Source organism: Podarcis tiliguerta, assembly GCF_965153285.1.
Source record: "Podarcis tiliguerta genome assembly, chromosome: 7".
NCBI lineage: Eukaryota > Metazoa > Chordata > Lepidosauria > Squamata > Lacertidae > Podarcis > Podarcis tiliguerta.
The window spans coordinates 1774701-1793633 of record NC_139540.1 but is presented as its reverse complement, the minus strand read 5'-3'; the positions used below and the strand labels follow the sequence as shown (position 1 = coordinate 1793633).

The 18933-nt window shown below is 49.0% G+C and overlaps 1 protein-coding gene across 2 annotated transcripts in view; it reads right to left on the bottom strand.

Moving 5' to 3' along the window:
* The window catches only part of SLC39A4 (solute carrier family 39 member 4), a 55422-nt gene that overhangs the window by 27504 nt on the left and 8985 nt on the right, over positions 1–18933 (bottom strand). The window contains exon 1 of one of the 2 annotated variants that reach the window (XM_083449019.1): positions 10797–11701. The exons of the other annotated variant lie outside the window; for it this stretch is intronic. Coding sequence (XP_083305145.1) covers positions 10797–11186 — 390 coding nt within the window. The 5' untranslated portion in view covers positions 11187–11701. Of the gene's footprint in view, positions 1–10796; positions 11702–18933 lie in introns of those variants that run through there. 2 annotated transcript variants of the gene reach the window in all.

The following is an 18933-nucleotide window of genomic DNA, read 5'->3' as shown; positions in this document are numbered from 1 at the left end:
CAAGCAGGAAACACCATCAGAGCACTCCTGACATATGGTTGTCAAGCCTCTGCTTAAAGACCTCCAAAGAAGGAGACTCCACCACACTCCTTGGCAGCAAATTCCACTGTCGAACAGCTCTTACTGTCAGGAAGTTCTTCCTAATGTTTAGGTGGAATCTTCTTTCTTGTAGTTTGGATCCATTGCTCTGTGTCCGCTTCTCTGGAGCAGCAGAAAACAACCTTTCTCCCTCCTCTATGTGACATCCTTTTATATATTTGAACATGGCTATCATATCACCCCTTAACCTCCTCTTCTCCAGGCTAAACATGCCCAGCTCCCTTAGCCGTTCCTCATAAGGCATCGTTTCCAGGCCTTTGACCATTTTGGTTGCCCTCCTCTGGACACGTTCCAGTTTGTCAGTGTCCTTCTTGAACTGTGGTGCCCAGAACTGGACACAGTACTCCAGGTGAGGTCTGACCAGAGCAGAATACAGTGGCACTATTACTTCCCTTGATCTAGATGCTATACTCCTATTGATGCAGCCCAGAATTGCACTGGCTTTTCCCTTGCCTCTTTTTAATTCAGGACAAGAAAAATCCAGACCCAGAAAACACTGATCCCAAATGCCAGCGAAGTATAGGTGGGTCCCACCAGGCAAGGCACAGCGAGAACTGCAAGAACCTTTGTTGAACGACATAACTGGGGAACAGGGGCAAAGCAACTGCTTATATACATTCCTGAAAGCCTGGGCCACTCCCACTCCCAATGTGATTGGCTGTCTAAACTTCCAAGCTGCGAATCACGACTCAGAGTTCAAGGGCCAATGGCAGAGGCCCAAATCCTGAAATGTTCTGCGATTGGACATATCGTATCAGAACACAGGAACTCAGAATCCTTAGTCCAGACCATGGGTAGGCAAACTAAGGCCCGGGGGCCGGATCCGGCCCAATCGCCTTCTAAATCCGGCCTGTGAACGGTCCAGGAATCAGAGTATTTTTACATGAGTAGAATGTGTCTTTTTATTTGAAATACCACTACTACTACTAAAAATTATTTATACCCCGCCCTCCCCAGCCAAGACCGGGCTCAGGGTGGCTAACACCAAATATAAAAACAATTGATAGAGATACAGCTTAAAAAACAAGATTAAAATACAACATTAAAACATTTAAATGCATCTCTGGGTTATTTGTGGGGCCTGCCTGGTGTTTTTACACGAGTAGAATGTGTGCTTTTATTTAAAATGCATTTCTGGGTTATTTGTGGGGCATAGGAATTTGTTCATTTATTATTTTTCCCCCAAATATAGTCCGGCCCACCACAAGGTCTGAGAGACAGTGCACGGCCCTCTGCTGAAAAAGTTTGCTTATCCCTGGTCGACTCAAGCTCAGGCAAACACAGACCACTGAATACACAACACCAAACCTCCACGGCCTTACGGGATACAGTGGTACCTCGGGTTAAGTACTAAATTCGTTCCGGAGGTCCGTTCTTAACCTGAAACTGTTCTTAACCTGAAGCACCACTTTAGCTAATGGGGCCTCCTGCTGCCGCCGCGCCACCGGAGCCCGATTTCTGTTCTCATCCTGAAGCAAAGTTCTTAACCTGAATCACTATTTCTGGGTTAGCGGAGTCTGTAACCTGAAGCATATGTAACCCGAGGTACCACTGTATTTTCAGAAGAAGAGGCTCAGCAGGATGTTTTTAGCAGGCTCCGAAAGGAACACAGCGAAGGCGCCTTTTCAATATCAATAGGCAGGGAGTTCCACAGTGTACAGGTTCATGAAAAGACCAGGTTCTTGCAAACGCGGAAGGGGCCCTATGTGGCAATCAGCCATTTTTTCCTGCTTGAATCAGTCAAGTGGGTGCAGGAATGCAGGAATTCTGTCACTCTTGACACAGCAAAGAGGTTGCCCTGCTAATTTCTACAGGTCAGCTGGCCGTGAATGGCGTAGGAGCAGGCCAGACCTGGTCAAATGGCAATCCTAAGATTGCCCTACAGCAGGCATCCCCAACCTCCGGCCCTCCAGATGTTTTGGCCTACAACACCCATGATCCCTAGCTAACAGGACCAGTGGTCAGGGATAATAATAATAATAATAATAATAATAATAATAATAAATTTTATTTATACTCCGCCCTCCCCAGCCAAGAGGATATATGAGAACCATCTTCAAATATCTTAAGGGCTGTCCCATGGAAGATGGAGCAAGCTTCTTTCTTCTGCTCTAATAATAAATAATAATAAATTTTATTTATACCCCGCCCTTCCCAGCCAAGACCGGGCTCAGGGTGGCTAACACCAGGTATAAAAACATTTGATCAAAATACAACTTAAAAACAAGATTAAAGTACAATATTAAGATGCAGCCTCATTTCAGTAGAAACTCAAATCAAAACTTTCTGGGGATGAAAACGTCAAGTCTTCACCAAGGCTAACTATCCAGAGTGGTCCTACATGGGCCAGAAAAAAGCCAGGGAAGTCCCCAGATAGGAGTTCCATCACAGAAGGAGAAAGGAAAAAGGAAAGAGTGGAAGGGGATCAAGTTGATTCCAGGCCAAAAGCCAGGTGGAACAACTCTGTCTTACAGGCCCTGCGGAAAGAGATCAGATCTTGCAGGGCCCTGGTCTCATGAGACAGAGCTTTCCACCAGGCCGGGGCCAGCGTTGAAAAGGCCCTGGCTCTGGCTGAGGCTAATCTGACTTCCTTAGGGCCCGGGACCTGTAGGGTGTTGCTATTTATGGACCTTAAGGTCCTCCGTGGGGCAGACCGGGAGAGGCGGTCCCGTAGGTACGAGGGTCCTAGGCCGTGAAGAATGGGAATTGTAGTCCAAAACATCTGGAGGGTTAGAATCATAGAATCATAGAGTTGGAAGAGACCACAAGGGCCATCGAGTCCAACCCCCTGCCAAGCAGGAAACACCATCAGAGCACTCCTGACTCCTGGGTTGAAGGTTGGGGATGCCTGCCCTAAGGGGTTCTTGTTGCTTTTGATTATTACCCATCAAGAATTTCTTCTTGAAAGAGGTGGAATGTAGCCATGTTCCAAATAAATCCGACCTGTGCAGTCCCCCCCCCCCCCCCGCAGTATCACTGCGCCGGCCGAAACTGCTATAGCTCTATCGTTCCAGGAATGGAATGCCTTCCTCCCTAAGGCAAGCGTGCCTCAATTTGTGCCAAAGTGGGTGGCACCCCAGGGGAAGGTGTGCTTGATCACACCTGGAGCCTGACATTCTCGCCTGTGTACTCCCGAGCGTGACGCTGGCAGAGAGTACAAAGAGTCATTCTCTCTGTGTCTCTCGCAACCTGGCACAAGTTCAACTTACGTCTGGGTGCCGGCATGTCTCCTCTGCACTGTGAAATACGAGGCAGCAGGGGGAGAAAATACCTCTGTGCACAGTGTGGTTGAACTGTGGAACTCTCTGCCACAGGAGGCAGCGATGGTTGACAACTCAGGAGGGGTTAAAAAGAGGGGTAGACAAATTCACGGGAGAGAAGAGCTATCTATGACTACTACCATCGACCATAACATCCTTTCTGGACCGTCTTGAGGGGCTGGGAGCTGGGGGCACTGTCATACAGTGGTTCCGCTCCTTCCTCCTGGGCCATGTTCAGAAAGTGGTGGTGGGGGATGAGTGTTCAGACCCCTGGGCCCTCACTTGTGGGTTGCCTCAGGGTTCTGTCCTCTCCCCCATGCTTTTCAACATCTACATGCAGCCGCTGGGAGAGATCATCAGGGGGTTTGGGCTGGGTGCTCATCAGTATGCGGATGATACCCAGCTCTACCTCTCTTTCAAATCAGAACCAGTGAAGGCGGTGAAGGTCCTGTGTGAATGTCTGGAGGCGGTTGGAGGATGGATGGCGGTTAACGGACTGAGGTTGAATCCTGACAAGACCAGAATGAGTCCAGAATGACTCCCATGCTGCGCACCTGGTCCTTCGGGGCACAGTTACCCCATTCAGGACCAGGGAGTCCTCCACACCAGCCCGCCCCCTGTCCTCCAAGAATAGTACTTGTCTTGTGCCCAAAGGTGGGGTTGTTGCTGGCACCTGTCTGTCTCGAGAGACAACGGAGTGTGTCTCCGGGGGTGTGACCTCCCTGGCATTTAAGCCTGGGCAGTGTGTCTGGAGGGACGCGGGTGGCGCTGTGGGTTAAAGCCTCAGCGCCTAGGACTTGCCGATCGCATGGTCGGCGGTTCGAATCCCCGCGTCAGGGTGCGCTCCCGTCGTTCAGTCCCAGCGCCTGCCAACCTAGCAGTTCGAAAGCCCCTCTAGGTGCAAGTAGATAAATAGGGACCGCTTACCAGCGGGAAGGTAAACAGCGTTCCGTGTGCTGCGCTGGCTCGCCAGATGCAGCTTGTCACGCTGGCCACGTGACCCAGAAGTGTCTGCGGACAGCGCTGGCTCCCGGCCTATAGAGTGAGATGAGCGCACAACCCTAGAGTCTGGTAAGACTGGCCCGAACGGGCAGGGGTACCTTTACCTTACTTTAGTGTGTCTGGAAGTCCTGGGCTGCCCAGATGACAAGACACGCCCCTCCCCAGCCTTGCTGACCCAAAGGAAAGCGGAACAAGACATTTGAGACCAGCTTGGGTGCAAGAGTTGGCGGGAGGAGGCTTTCAAGCACCATCCAACTGCCTTAGGGACTCCCCTCTGTATTTGTGGTTTGATTTGAAGGTTGCTGGGCTCTGGCTCCAGCTGAGCCCCCTGGAGGGTAACTAAGACAACCCAAAGAGCTGAGGGCCTTTCATCCTTCTTTTGCAAAGGAACAGATCAAACGGGAAAGGAAGGGCCAGGGCATTTGAATGCTTTTGATGCCAGGAGATGCAAAATAAATGCATTTAAAAAATGGGCACCACCCTAAACAGTTGCCGCCTCCTCCTCCTTGATCCTGTTCCTAAACTAATCATCATAATAAAGGCATTTTCACTCCTCAGCCTCTGGGGTTTACCTGAGGGCCCTACAAGGGTTTTTGCATTTGCTTGTAACAGGTAAAGAATTTCTGATGAATGGAGGCTTGGGGTGGGAACAGAAGTGGGAAGAAGACAGAGCTGGTCATTGAGGGCAGAATACAAACAGAAGTTATGTGCAAGCCATAAGATCAAAGTAAAACAATAGGAATACTTAACTGCCCAATCACATTGGTTCTGCCCCCCCCCAAAAAAAATCCTGACAGAGGGGATACAATAGCCATCGTTAAATATCTGAAGGTCTGCCACATGAGAGATGGAGCAAGCTTGTTCTCTTTGAGAGCAGGATCCGAACCAACAGATTCAAATGGCAAAAAAATGAGATTGCAACAAAACATTAGGAAGAGCCTTCTGACGGTAAGAGCTGTTCAATAGTAGAATGCTATGGAGTCCACCAGAAGGTTGTGGACCCACCTTCATTGAAGGTTGGATGGCCATCTATTGTGGATGCTTTAGCTGAGATCCCTGCATTGCAGCGGGTTGGGCTAGATGACCCCGCAGGGTCCCAACTCTACAATTCTATGATTCTATTATCTCCGCTTCCCTGTTTTCAAAGGCTGGCTCTGTGAAAATCTGGATCCTGGGGGTTCGGACTTGGCCATTCTGGGGTCAAGCAATGCAATGGTGGTTGGTTTCTTAAGAAGAAACAGTCTCGGGTCTCCTTTCTGCTTGGAAGCTGTCACTTTCGATGGGCTAATGCCGTTTACTTCAACTCATGGATAGGAACAATCTGTGGCCATTCAAGGGAATGAACTTTGTGCATGATCAGAGACATGCTTGACGAGGATAGTAGCTGGGCCCAAAGTCTAATTTACCGTAAGTTCCAGAGATATATGGGAAGAGAACCTGAAGGAAATCCATGCTTTCCTAGTCCCTACTTTTCTCTAGGCTTAACCTTCGCAGAGGGACGCAGGTGGCGCTGTGGGTTAAACCACAGAGCCTAGGACTTGCTGATCAGAAGGTCAGTGGTTCGAATCCCCACGACAGGGTGAGCTCCCGTTACTTGGTCCCTGCTCCTGCCAACCTAGCAGTTCAAGAGCACGCCAGTGCAAGTAGATAAATAGGTACCGCTCTGGCGGGAAGGTAAACGGCGTTTCCGTGCGCTGCTCTGTTTCACCAGAAGCGGCTTAGTCATGCTGGCCACATGACCCGGAAGCTGGACGCCGGCTCCCTCGGCCAATAAAGCAAGATGAGCGCCGCAACCCCAGAGTTGGCCACAACTGGACCTAATGGTCAGGGGTCCTTTTACCTTTAGTGTGATGTAGTGGTTAAGAGCAGTAGATTCATAATCTGGGGAACCGGGTTTGCTTCCCCGCTCCTCCACATGCAGCTGCTGGGTGACCTTGGGCTAGTCACACTTCTTTGAAGTCTCTCAGTCCCACTCACCTCAGAGTGTTTGTTGTGGGGGAGGAAGGGAAAGGAGATTGTTAGCCGCTTTGAGACTCCGTAGGGTAGTGATAAAGCGGGATATCAAATCCAAACTCTTCCCAGGGACAGTTCCTCTGCAAGAATCTCTAAGAAGCTAAACAGCCTCTCAGATGTTTTGGACTATTGCTTCCATCATGTTCTGGCTGTCGGTGATGAGAGTTGTAGCGCTAAACGTCTGGAAGGTGCCAGGTTGGGCAGGGGGCAGGCTGGTTCATGCCCAAAAAAGGTGAAGCTCAACTTCTCCACTCGGCTGGCTGCGGTGAAACACAACCGCCAAGCCTTTTTTGCAGGTTGAACATGATGCAGCAATGTGGCTCCAGCAGAAAAAGAAACAGAAGTCCTTTGCACTGACCACATCACAGGGTGAAAGCTTCAAAGACGGAAGGAGCTCGGGAGAGCCTGACTGCTGGATCAGATGAAAGCTCATCCATTGTGCTGGGCCTGCGGGTAGCCAGAGTAACACGGTCCAGGTCTGGTCCCGAATCCAAGGGTTCTGCGAGGAGTCAGTCCGACAGGGCCAAGGCAGGAAACCAGGCAAGGTCAGGCGCAGGATCACAGGCAGGTTCTAGCAAACAGCAATGTTGCTCCCGCAACCTGGGGCGGCGTCCGACAGCCTTTTATCTTTGTCGGGGCCAGTCCTGATCCCCCAGCGACTCACTTCCCTGTCTCGCCCGTAGGCGAGCACTCCTCCTGCGAGTACTCAGGTCTCTCCTCCTCTCAGACCTCAGTCTCTGCAGCTCGGGAGACGTCAGTGGGTTACTAGACCCAGAGGCCGCCTCGGCCTCCCCTGACCCAACCGGTAGTGGAGCAGCTGTAAGTGATGGCCCAGCTGGAGGCAATGAGGTCATCCCCGCAACTGGAGCCAGGGCAGGCTCAGACCCCTGACTCGGCCCAGCTGGTGTTTGTTGCAGGGGAACCTGTGCAGACTGGGGCTTTTCAGGATCAGGCCCCAGACTTGGTTCAGCTGCCGCCTGAGGCAAAGGGTCCAGTGCGGACTAAGACTCCTCTGGCTTCGAGTCTGAGCCCGAGTCCCAGGCCATCACACTTACAGTGGCCAACCAGGTGTCTGTGGGAAACCCAGAGTCAGGATTCGAACCCAAGAGCCCTCTCTGTTCCTGCAGTTTCCAGCAACAGGCATTTGTAAGCATTGCTGCCACCAGCTGTGCAAGTAGAGCACAGCCATTCTGGCTAGTAGTCCTCAATAGCCCTCTCCTCCTCCAGTCTTCTTTTAAAGCCATTCAAGTTGGTGGCCATCACTGTGGCAAGGAGTTCCACAGTTTAACTCCGTGCCACATCAAGAAGGCCTTTCTTTTATCTGTCCTGATAAAAGGACCTGCACAGTCCTCTGACCCTGTGAAATCTCCAACTTCTGTAGGCCACCTGCATATTGGCGATTAACTCTTTGCTGCCCACAGCCCTTAGGGAAGGGGCCCCCACTTTGCTTCAATCTGTGATGTAGCCTCTTCCCCTTCTTCAAACTCATGGCCATTAGCTTTGCGGCGGAGGTTGCCCCACCCACTTGCCCCAGCGGAGGTTGCCAACCGTTATTCTGACAGGGCTCTTGTTCCTTGAGCTAATAGCTGCAGTACAGGCAGAAATGTAGCAGGTGATGTTAGAACTCTGCGGGGAAATGCAGTGCAGAAAATGCTCTGCAGCACTTCAGCCTGACGTGAAACTCTTGAAGCCCACAGAAGCAGTGGAAGCGAAAACTTTGGCAACCGTAGCTGCAGCCGAGATCCTGTTAACCAAGAGATTACGACTGCAATCGTTACCCAATGCATTTTAGTATAAAAGAAGGTGTTTGATTAAGGCAGTGAGCTGTATCCTTCCTTGGAGGTTTTCCGGCAGAAGCTGGATGGCCATCTGTCATGGATTCTTTAACTGCAATTCCTGCATCGCAGCGGGGTTGGACTAGATGATCTCCAGAGGTCCCTTCCAGCTCTGCAACTCTGCAATTCCGTGATGATGACTTAGATTCTTTGGTCCAGCCAGGAGACAGTTCCTGTTGCCCCGGCGAGCTCTTAACTTTTCCACATTTCGTTCTTTGCTTGGTGCTTTCCCCAGAGACACTGTGCAAAATGGGTGAGCACGGATAACAAAACATCTGGTTTTTTTAAAATACCTTGTTTTTTGATTCACCCAGGAAGGGTTATGACTAAGGGGCAGGAGGCCTGAGGGTTCAACCCCTGATGGCATCTTCCAACAGGGCTGGAAGAGTCCCCTGCCTGAAACTCTAGCAGGGAACCAGTTTCCTAATCTACTGGGAGGAATGGGGCCAGCCTATGGTCTGCAAGTCTGTTAATAACTGACTGGATTCCAGGCGAGGCTGGAGGACCATTGAGAATTCTTACAAATATTGCCTAGCAAACACATTCCAGGAATGTGAGACACGTCCTTCAGTTGACCAGCTGCCGAGGCGTCTGGGCACGGGCAGCTGGGCTTTGCATCCTTTGCTGAAATTTCCTCATCTGCCCCATCATTTTCCTGCATTGCAGGGGGTTGGACTAGATGACCCTCATGGTCCCTTCTAAGTCTAAAATTCTACGATCTCTTGCTCTGAGTTCAGGAGCACCTGCTGCTCCTTCAGCTGATACTGTTTGCAATGTCTTACTTCTTCTTTTTTGGAAAAAAAACCCCTATCATTCATTTAAGAGCACGCCTGTGCTTGGGCTATCAGCTGTTCTGTTAGACCAGCTTCCTCCAAAATCAGATTCTGGCCCCAATTCATCTGGACTGAGTACCACCCTGCGATTATGCTCTTATTAGAGAGCTCCGTGGATTCATGCCCCCACCCTCACTTTACACATAACCTTATGAAAGCAGGCGATGAAGAAAACTACACCTTTACCCTCTTTTTAAGACATGTTCTATGGCTTTGCATTGCACGAAGCCCACAGCAAAGAGTTGAAGGGATTCTTTCTCCTTCCTTAGGGATGTAGGAGGGCAACTCCACACCTGCCAACAGTTTGCAGGCAAGAATGGGCCCCGCGTCAAACGACCTCATTGCAGGGGGTTGGACTAGATGGCCTCTGGTGGGCCCCATCCAACTCTAGGATTCTATGCCCTTCCTGCCACACCAAGGATCATCGCCAGCCCTCATCCCCTACGTGCTCTGGGCAGATTCACATCATTCCCCCCCCCCAAGTGCACCCAACACACATTTCAAGGGAATGGCTTCCCCTCAAGTACCCTGAGAACTGGGGTTTTGGGAACTGTAGCAGAAAACTAGGGGGAGGGCAAGTGTTGTGCGCTTTAATATATGGTGTGGATCTGCTGGCAGCCGTGTCTGTTCACATCAGCCTGCTTTCCACTGGTTTTAAAGCTGAAAGTTTTCTTTGGCTCTCTAGATCCATGATACAGCTGGGGGGAAAAACCTCCATTGTCCTGCAACCTGTTATTAAGTGGTTCAAAGTGAGTCTTGCCAGCAGGTGAAATAACATGCTAGGTGTTGCTGCGCTGCCTTAAATGTCCACGCACGGGCATTTTACATGTCTCGCCATTCCTGGCAAAATGCACCCCCCCCCAACACATTTCAGAGGCAGAAGGGAAAGACAACTGGAGAAACTTGCAACTGTGAAGTGTCCCAGTGCTGTGCAGGGGGTTAAAATGTGGGAGAGACTGGGGTTCGAATCGCCACTGAGCCAGGGAGCTCATTACGGTGGCCTTGGAGGCCAGTCGCTGCCTCTCTCAGCCTAACCTACCTCCAGTTTTACGTATAAGCTAAACAAGCTATAGCTTAGGGCCCCACTCTCTCGGGGCCACCCCAAAAAATTAAAGAAAAAAAACTGGATGTACATTTCCAAATATACGATAAAAAAAATAAAACTTACATACAACAACAGTGTTTTGTGTTGTGTAGGCTCCTATTTGTTATGTGCAAATGGCTTTACGATACCTATTAGGTCCATCAGTTACCATATAACATATATTCAACACAAAAAACAGCAACAGCTTGTTGTTGACAAAGGACAGGTGGACATAGAAAGGGCCCCATTACCTTCAGTAGCTTAGAGCCTCATCAAACGTAAATCTGGCCCTGGCTACCTCACAGGGCTGTTGAGAAGGGGAAGGGAGCCCTGGATAAAAGGTGGGATATCAATGCAATGCAATCAATCAATCAATCAATCAATCACAACCGTAAGATTGAACCCAGCACCCCGCAAAGACCAGTTAAAGCTCCTGTGGTTTCCCAGACAGCAGGAGAGAGAAAGGGGTTTTCCAGGTGGCTAATAGGAACGGGATTTCTCCCTGGATGCCTCCTTTTCCCACCCCTCCTCCCATTCTGCACCCAAAGCGAGCGAGGCCGGCGGCATCCCATCCAGGGCGCCTGCCTCATCCTTCGGACCTTTGAACCCCGGCTGGAGTTTGACCCAGGCGAGCGGGAGAAGACTGCACACCTGCCGCCATCCTCTTTACCTTTTCACACGGCACTGCCGGGCACTGCACACGACCCACCGCAATATTTAACAGGGACTCCAGGGTGCCCTGGGGCAGAGCGCCTTCCTCGCCCGACGCCAGGAGAGTCCGCAGCTCCAGCAGGGCCGGGTCCAGGCTGGCATCCTCCGGGCCGGGTCCTGGCATTGCCATCCCTGGGAGACAGAGCAGGAGGACGACGGCGACGACGGAGGCTGTCATGGCTGGGTTGGCAAGGTTGTCTTCTGGAGACTGGCAGGTGTGCCTGCTGCTGGCTGGCTGCTTCTCCAAGACAGGCTTTGGGGCAGGTGCCCAGGTGCTGTAGACTCTCGGCTGCCCCGCTCTGCCGCTTGCGATGATTGGCTCAGGGTGAGATTGCCTCAGGTTAACCATTCCACAGAACCTGTCCAGCTACGCAGATCCCTCACTTTGATAGAGGGGCAGGTCTTGGCAAGCAGAGAGGCAGAGGCGGCAGACCCTGGCTAATCCGAGCTCCTGGGTCACCAGGAAAAGAGGCGAGCAGCCAGGGAGGAAATGAGCCAGCTTCAGCCTCCAGCTTCTTGCCCAACCGTCCTCATGAGCTCACCCACCCAACGTCCCCCTTTGGGGTGGAAGGGATCCTCCGCTGTTACCTCATATCCAGGCCACAAGGGTGAGGATGAGGAAGGAGGGAGCGAGCAAGGCATTCGGTGGGACTTTTCACAACCGGCACTCATGAGATCCCCTTTCAGCCCAGAATGAGTCATTTTTGTGTGTGTGTCAAACAGTTTGAAAGGCTCCTGGCTGGGTTCCAGGACAGAGGGACATCTAAAGTGTGTGATTTTTTTCTTTTCTTTTTTGGGGGTGTGAGCGATTGGTTAGTGTGTGGATGTGTGTTTTTGTTGGGCTTTCTGTAAACTGCATTAAAAGCTTTTCAGAGGATTAGTATTCCACAGCACTTACTGAAAACAGAGTTTTGTGGCACCTTAAGGAAGATTCATTACGGTATATGCCACAACCAGAGTGCCTTTAAGGCATCACAAAACTGTTGTTTGTTGGGTTAAGAGAGAGGGGAAAGATCCTCGCCAGAAGAGAACACTCAGCACATGAACTGAGTTAGTTTGCCTTTATTTCCTTTAAAAACACACACACACAATCGGGGTGGGGAGCGCTTTGCACGTGCTCAGAGGGTACTGACTCAAAGTGCCAGATTTTTTTCCAGTATGAAAGGGGGCAATGTCATACGGGAAATTTTAAAAGGGTAATTGTTTAAACCTCAAACGCAACATTTCAGGTGGTGTAGGTTTCTCATCTGCAGGGACTGCCAAAAAGGGAGAGATTGAGGCATTGCTCAGGAAATAACAATAATAATTTATTATATATACCCCCTCCATCTGGCTGGGTTTCCCCAGCCACTCTGGGCGGCTTCCAACAAAATATTAAAATACAATAATGCATCAAACATTAAAAGCTTCCCTAAACAGGGCTGCCTTCAGATGTCTTCTAAAAGTCTGGTAGTTGTTGTTCTCTTTGACATCTGGTGGGAGGGCCACCACCGAGAAGGCCCTCTGCCTGGTTCCCTGCCTCAAGGCACTGAACAGGAGACAGTGCCTAAACTAGGAGCAAAGGGTGACTTTGAAGAAGTGGGCGCCCAGCAGGATTCCACAAGTGCCCTTGGGCTCCCTCCCCTGCGCTGGGAACACACTATTAAAAACAGCCAAACAGCTGGTGCTTTAGAAATAAGAAATTATGTCTGGTTATGGCATTACGAGGAACAGTTATGCACCTGCCAACCTGCCTCTCCCATCATTCCAGCTTTGTTCTTCCTCCAAGCCCTTGGGGACTGAGCGCCCAGCATTCCTGCTCCGCCTAGCCTGCTCTAACCCCTAGAAACCACAACCCTCTTTCCAGCTGCTGGGAATGAAACCCAGCCGTGCTGACGCATCTCCTTGCTCTTTCACCACACCCATTTTGCGGTCCTAAAGAGGACCCAGGAATGTCAAGGGCCAATTTCCTTGACTTTCAGGAGCATAAACATCACATTCCTTGGCCACCCAGGGGCATGCCCCTCCGGCTGAAGTATCCAGACAGGCAGCACAGAAGCAATAGGTAGGGTGTGAGAGAGTCAGTGCTGCCTAGTGGTTAGAGTGCCGGACTAGGACCCCGGAGAGACCGGGGTTCGAATTCCCACTTGAACATGAAGTTTACTGGGTGACCTCAGGCCAGTCGCTTTACAGGATTGTCGTGGACTTTATGTTGTTCTCCTGCTTCTCACAACAACCCTGTGAGGGAGGCTAGCCTGAGAGGCAGTGACTGGCCCAGGGATTTACCTGGTAGAAATCACAGGTGTGTGTCTTCACCTGCCTCCCTCTCCTTAAAGACTTGCGCGTTTTATCACAGCATCAGCTTTCCTGGACTGATGCTCGAAGTGTTATCCTGAGTTTCAGATATATTCGCTTTGGGAAGAGGGCATTGCGAGCAGGCAGGTCAGAGGGAATGAAAAGCAGATAAGAGCAGAGATAGAGTTAGTTGCGTAAGCAACAGGGGCAATACACAAAACATTAGTTGTTGGTTACGCAGACATCCTGGCATTGGAAAGCCAATTAGCACAGGTAGTGTGATTTCTTTTATACATAAAAAAAGACCCTATTGTTCTGATCCATTGCGCAAATGGTAGCACTGAATAGGGATAATTATAGCATTTTTTCTTAAAAAGCAAGAGTAGCTGAGCTGGTTTGCAGGGCTGGGGAGGGGAATCTCAGAAAGTAAAACCTTCATTAGGGCTCGCCAGAAAGTCAACAAAGCTTCTGAGTGCAGCAGAAGTCTTCAAGAAGGTGGTATGATAGACATGTTCAAATATCTGAAGGGTTATAATAATAATAATAATTTTTTATTTATACCCCGCCCTTCCCGGTTCAGAAAACCGGGCTCAGGGCGGCTAACAACAAATTCAAAACACTTAATTGATGCAACAAAAACAGCATAAAATACAGTATAAAACGTGAATAACAATAAATTCAGAATTAAAAAATCAATTTAGGAGGAAAATCCATCCAATAAACATTAGATGATCACCAGGGCTAGCTGGCTAAATTAGTCCTATTTGGGCCAGCGAGGAGACCAGGGGAGAATTAGCTGTGGGATCCCAGAGCGGGGAATCTTCATAAAAAGGGGAGAGGGAGGAAAGGAAGGGGAATAAAAGATCAGACTAAGATCAAATTGAAAGCCAGGCGGAATAGCTCTGTCTTATAGGCCCTGTGGAAGGAAGTTAAATCCTGCAGGGCCCTGGTCTCCTGGGACAGAGCATTCCACCAGGTGGGAGCCACCACTGAGAAGGCCCTGGCCCTGGTGGAGGATAATCTGACTTCCTTAGGGCCCAGGCTGACACATGGAGGATGGCAGAAAGTTGTTCCAATGGATTCAAATGACAAGGAAGGAGATTCCAACTATATAAGGAAGAACTTTCCAACGGCAAGGGCTGTCAGACATTGTAGCTAGCTCCGTTAGAAGATGGTGGACTCTCCTTCCCTGGAGATTTTTAAACAGAGGCTGGGCGGCCATCTGTCCGGGGTTCTTTAGTGGTGATTCCTTCATTGCAGGGGGGGTTGGACTAGATGCCCCTTGCGGATCCCTTCTAACTTTTTGGAGTATTGTGAGTCAATGGATCGGAACTTGAGTATGCAGAACTTCAGGGAAATTCAACAATTCTGCAGAATCTTTACTGGGCGTTACTATATATCACCTGTAGCAATTGTGTTATTGGTTCTACTCCACCCCCTGCGACTCGGTGTCCCTTAAGAGAGAGAAAAGATTTCCCAAGCATCTCCGCTTTCTGTTTATGTCTCAACGTCTATTTTCTTGTTTGAGAAAGGCTTGAAGCTAAAATCTTTTCAAAGCCAAGAACGGAATGAGTCAGCATGGTGTAGCGGTTGAGCAGACTAGGAAGACACGAGTTCAGGTTTCACTTCTTCCAGGAACTTCCTGGATGGCCTAAGTCATGCTCCTGAGATTTCTCAGTCCCTCCCAACCCTACAGTTATTTTCTCAGCTTTCTTGTAAATGTGACTGAGCTTGTTTATTCATTCATTTAGAATCACAGAACTGTAGAGTTCTCCTACAGTCAGAAAGTTATCTCCTTTCTTGTAACTTGAAGCCACTGGTTCGAGTCCTACCCTCCAGAGCAAGGGAAAACAAGCTTGCTCCATGCAGCAGCCTTTGAGATATTTGGCTCTCCTATCTCCTCTCAATCTCTTCTTTTCCAGGCTAAACATACCCAGTTCCTTCAACCATTCCTCATAAGGCAGGCACCCCAACCTCCTGCCTTATGGCCTACAACTCCCATGATCCTTAGCTAACAGGACCAGTGGTCAGGGATGATGGGAATTGTAGTCCAAAAACCTGGAGGGCCAAAGGTTGGAGATGCCTGTCATATGGCTTGGTTTCCAATTCCAGACCTTTTATCATCCTGGTTGCCCTCCTCCGCACACATCCCAGCTTTCTGCGTTTACCGGATAGCTCAGTTGGTAGAGCATGAGACCCTTGATCTCATCTCAGGGTTGTGGGTTCGAGCCCCACGTAGAGCAAAAGATTCCTGCTTTGCAGGGGTTGGAATAAATGGCCCTCGTCATGGTCCCTTCCAATTTACAGTACTATGATTCCAAAACATGAGGATTTGGCAAGTACACTGACTTCATTTATATTCCACCTTTCAGCCAAGGGGCTATGGCTGCATTCAGCCAATCAGCCAGTCAGTCAGTTTTATTGCACATAGCCAAGGGCTGCCGCAATGTACACAGAATCAATCCACAATTAAAATAAAATATGCTGGATTAATACAAAAGACTTAAAACATTTATATTATCAAGACATTACCTACTCTAAAAAGAGCTATAAAAGTACCTTAATATACAGGTTAAGACATTAAACAATAAAATTTATAGGCTAAAATCATCACATGGCCACTAATATATTAAAAAATAATGTTAATTAATACAATGTGAAATTATATTCGGAATTTGGTGATAAAGATAGAATATAGCTTGATGTAGATAGGGTCAAATAAATTCATCTCCTTTACAGTTGGTGGTTACCTTGGCTATATAATTTGCTCTAATTTTCCTAGCGGCAATTGCAAAGAGTGCTACACGCCAGGTCACATACTTATCTGTGTTTGCGAGGAGATATAAAATCATGTCAGAGGGGTTCTGGCTTGGAGACCTTGTCATTATAGGTGCTAAAAATCGTTCTCTTGCTTCATTATATAAGGGGCAGTGCAAGATATAATGCATAAAGTCCCCTACTTCAGGACATCCCCTAATGCAAACAGGTTCGTTTGTTGGTATGCAGCATTCATTAAATCAGAGATGGAAGGGACCCAAAGGGTCATCCATTCCAACCCCCTGCAGCCCATGATTTCTCCTGTCCTCCATTTTATCCTCACAACAACCCTGCAAACTAGGTTAGGACTAAGAGATGATGACTGGCCCAAGGTCACCCAGGAAAGCGTCATCGCTCACTGGAGATTTGAACCCAGGTCTCCCAGGACCTAGTCTGACGCTCTAACCACTACATCACGTTGTCTCTCCAGCATCTGAGAATGTTCTGAAAGTGCTGTGTAACTGCTCAGGTTATAAATAGCTCTTAACTTACAAGCACAACAAAACAGGGTGATGGAACATTAAATATGTGCAGATCCGGCAAAAGCTTTGGGGGATTACTGTAGAACCTCTTTCATCAGGTGCAAAACAAGAAACCACCATGAAAGCAGATTACACCATTATAAATCTGCGAGTCTTTAAGGAGCCACAGGAATCTCTGTAGTTTTTGCTGCTCCCTTGCACACCTTCAAACTTACAGAAGAACCTGCAAGGTTGTTGGTTTTTAATTATCATTTTGACGCAAATTATAACCCTGGAACTTTGCCGCTATGCGCTGATCTCACAGAAATCCTCCCTGACAATCTTGCTGTGTACAAAGAATGTCTTCTTTTCCTCTGCGGTTTAGGTTTGTGATGCTTAATGAGCAGAGCGATGTGGCCAAGACAAACAGCAAGCAGAGATAGACAATCCATTCTGGTTTGGTGGCTGCAATCCTGGCTCCACACCCTTAAAGTTAATAACCGGAGGCTCACTTGGAGCAACAAGTTCCGCTCGCTCCAGGATTAGCCCACTCCTAGGGGCTCAGCTGTGCTAAGGGCTAACCAAGCAAGGCCTTAAGCCCCAGGTGGAAGGAGAATTGTCGTCGCAGCCTCCCTGCTCTGACTCTGTCGAGATGGCAAGGGGAGTCAGACATAAAAAGCAGAGACATCACCTTGCCAACAAAGGTCCGTCTAGTTCAAGCTATGGTTTTCCCAGAAGTGATGTATGGAAGTGAGAGCTGGACCATAAAGAAGGCTGATCGCCGAATAATTGATGCTTTTGAATTCTGGTGCTGGAGGAGACTCTTGAGGGTCCCATGGACTGCAAGAAGACCAAACCTATCCATTCTGAAGGAAATCGGCCCTGAGTGCTCACTGGAAGGACAGATCCTGAAGCTGAGGCTCCAAGACTTTGGCCACCTCATGAGAAGAGAAGACTCCCTGGGAAAGACCCTGATGTTGGGAAAGATGGAGGGCACAAGGAGAAGGGGACGACAGAGATGGTTGGATAGTGTTCTCGAAGCTACCAGCATGAGTTTGACCAAACTGCGGGAGGCAGTGGAAGAAAGGAGGGCTAGCAGATAGCAGCCTGTTCTGGGGGCTGGGGTCGGGGGAAGCTCGGGCTTCCCCCACCCCAGCCCCACACCTGGGGGGGGGAAATAATTTTTTTTTTATTTCCCCCCCCCCAAAAAAAAAACTAGGTGCGCCCTATGGGCCAGTGCGTCCTATGGGGCGAAAAATACGGTATTTTCCCCTTGAAAGAGACTCCAGGAAGTTCCCAGAGGTAACAATTGCTGAGCTGATTGTTGGCCAAGGAAAGCCTAATGCTATCACCAAACTTGCCAAGGGCCCAGACATGCAAAGGAAGTTCTATTGTACTTTGGGTGGTGGGACTTCAGAGGTGTTTGCCTATGCTAATCTTATACCTGAGTCTTGCCCTGCCATGCCTGCTTATGCTAATATTGTACCAAGGACTTGTCTGGACATGTTTGCCAAGGTTAAACTAGTGTAACCCCTGTCTACCCCTCCCCTTTTATGACATGTCAGTGATGCAGCAATGATGCTGTACGAACTGTATTCTGGGATATGGTGGGAAAGTTTTAAAAGTCCTTGTCACCCCATCCTCGGGGTTCAAAATTCCTCTTTGTACCTGTTGCGCAATAAACTTTGGTCTACAGCTATTTGCTCCGGCTGGTGGCTGGACTCTTTCCTTTATTCCGCAGGGACCCGCGGGCTCTGCCTGATGAGCTGGGTGACTGAGCAGCCTCACACCTAGATTTTTCCGTAACAACACAGAGGAGAGGTCTATCGATGGCCATTAGCCTCCATGCTCTGCCACCAGAGTCAGAAGTTGTATATGTTTCTGAATGCCAGTCACTGGAAACGGTTGCCAGACTTTGGCACCGGTTTGAAGTGGACAGCATGGGTTTTGGGGCAATAGCTATGACCACAGGTTTGAGCAGCAATTGCTCAGTTTGCAGGACACTGTAAAATGTGGAGTTTTAACAGAAAAACAGTACCAAACAACTGCAACTGTTTGGCACCGGTTTGGAGGGGACCCCAAATTTTGAGGAGTTCATAGTTAATGTTAAGTACGAACCCCACATTTGATGTATCAATTGATCAGTTTTGTGGGGTGCTGCAAAACACAGGGATTTCGCAGCAAAATGCTGCCAAAAAACCCACAAAATTCCCCACCTGTAAAACTTTGGACTGGGTTTAGAGAGGATCTCAGATTTTGGAGTTCGTAGTTAATTTTCTTGAAGTGGCCTCTCTTGTGATCGAATCACTGCCTCTCAGCCCAACCGACCTCTCAGGGTTGTTGTGAGGATTGGAAAGGAGAAGTGTGGACACCAACTTCCTTAGAGGAAGGCAGGATATACGGCAAGTCATGAGAGATACTAACCCATTTCCTCAAAAGGATATATTAGAATTATTGCGAGAGTTCAGAAACCAAAAACTCAGTGACCCCTGCCCAATTTAAAATCTAAATAAAACCAGTATTATTATTATTATTTTTAAGCTG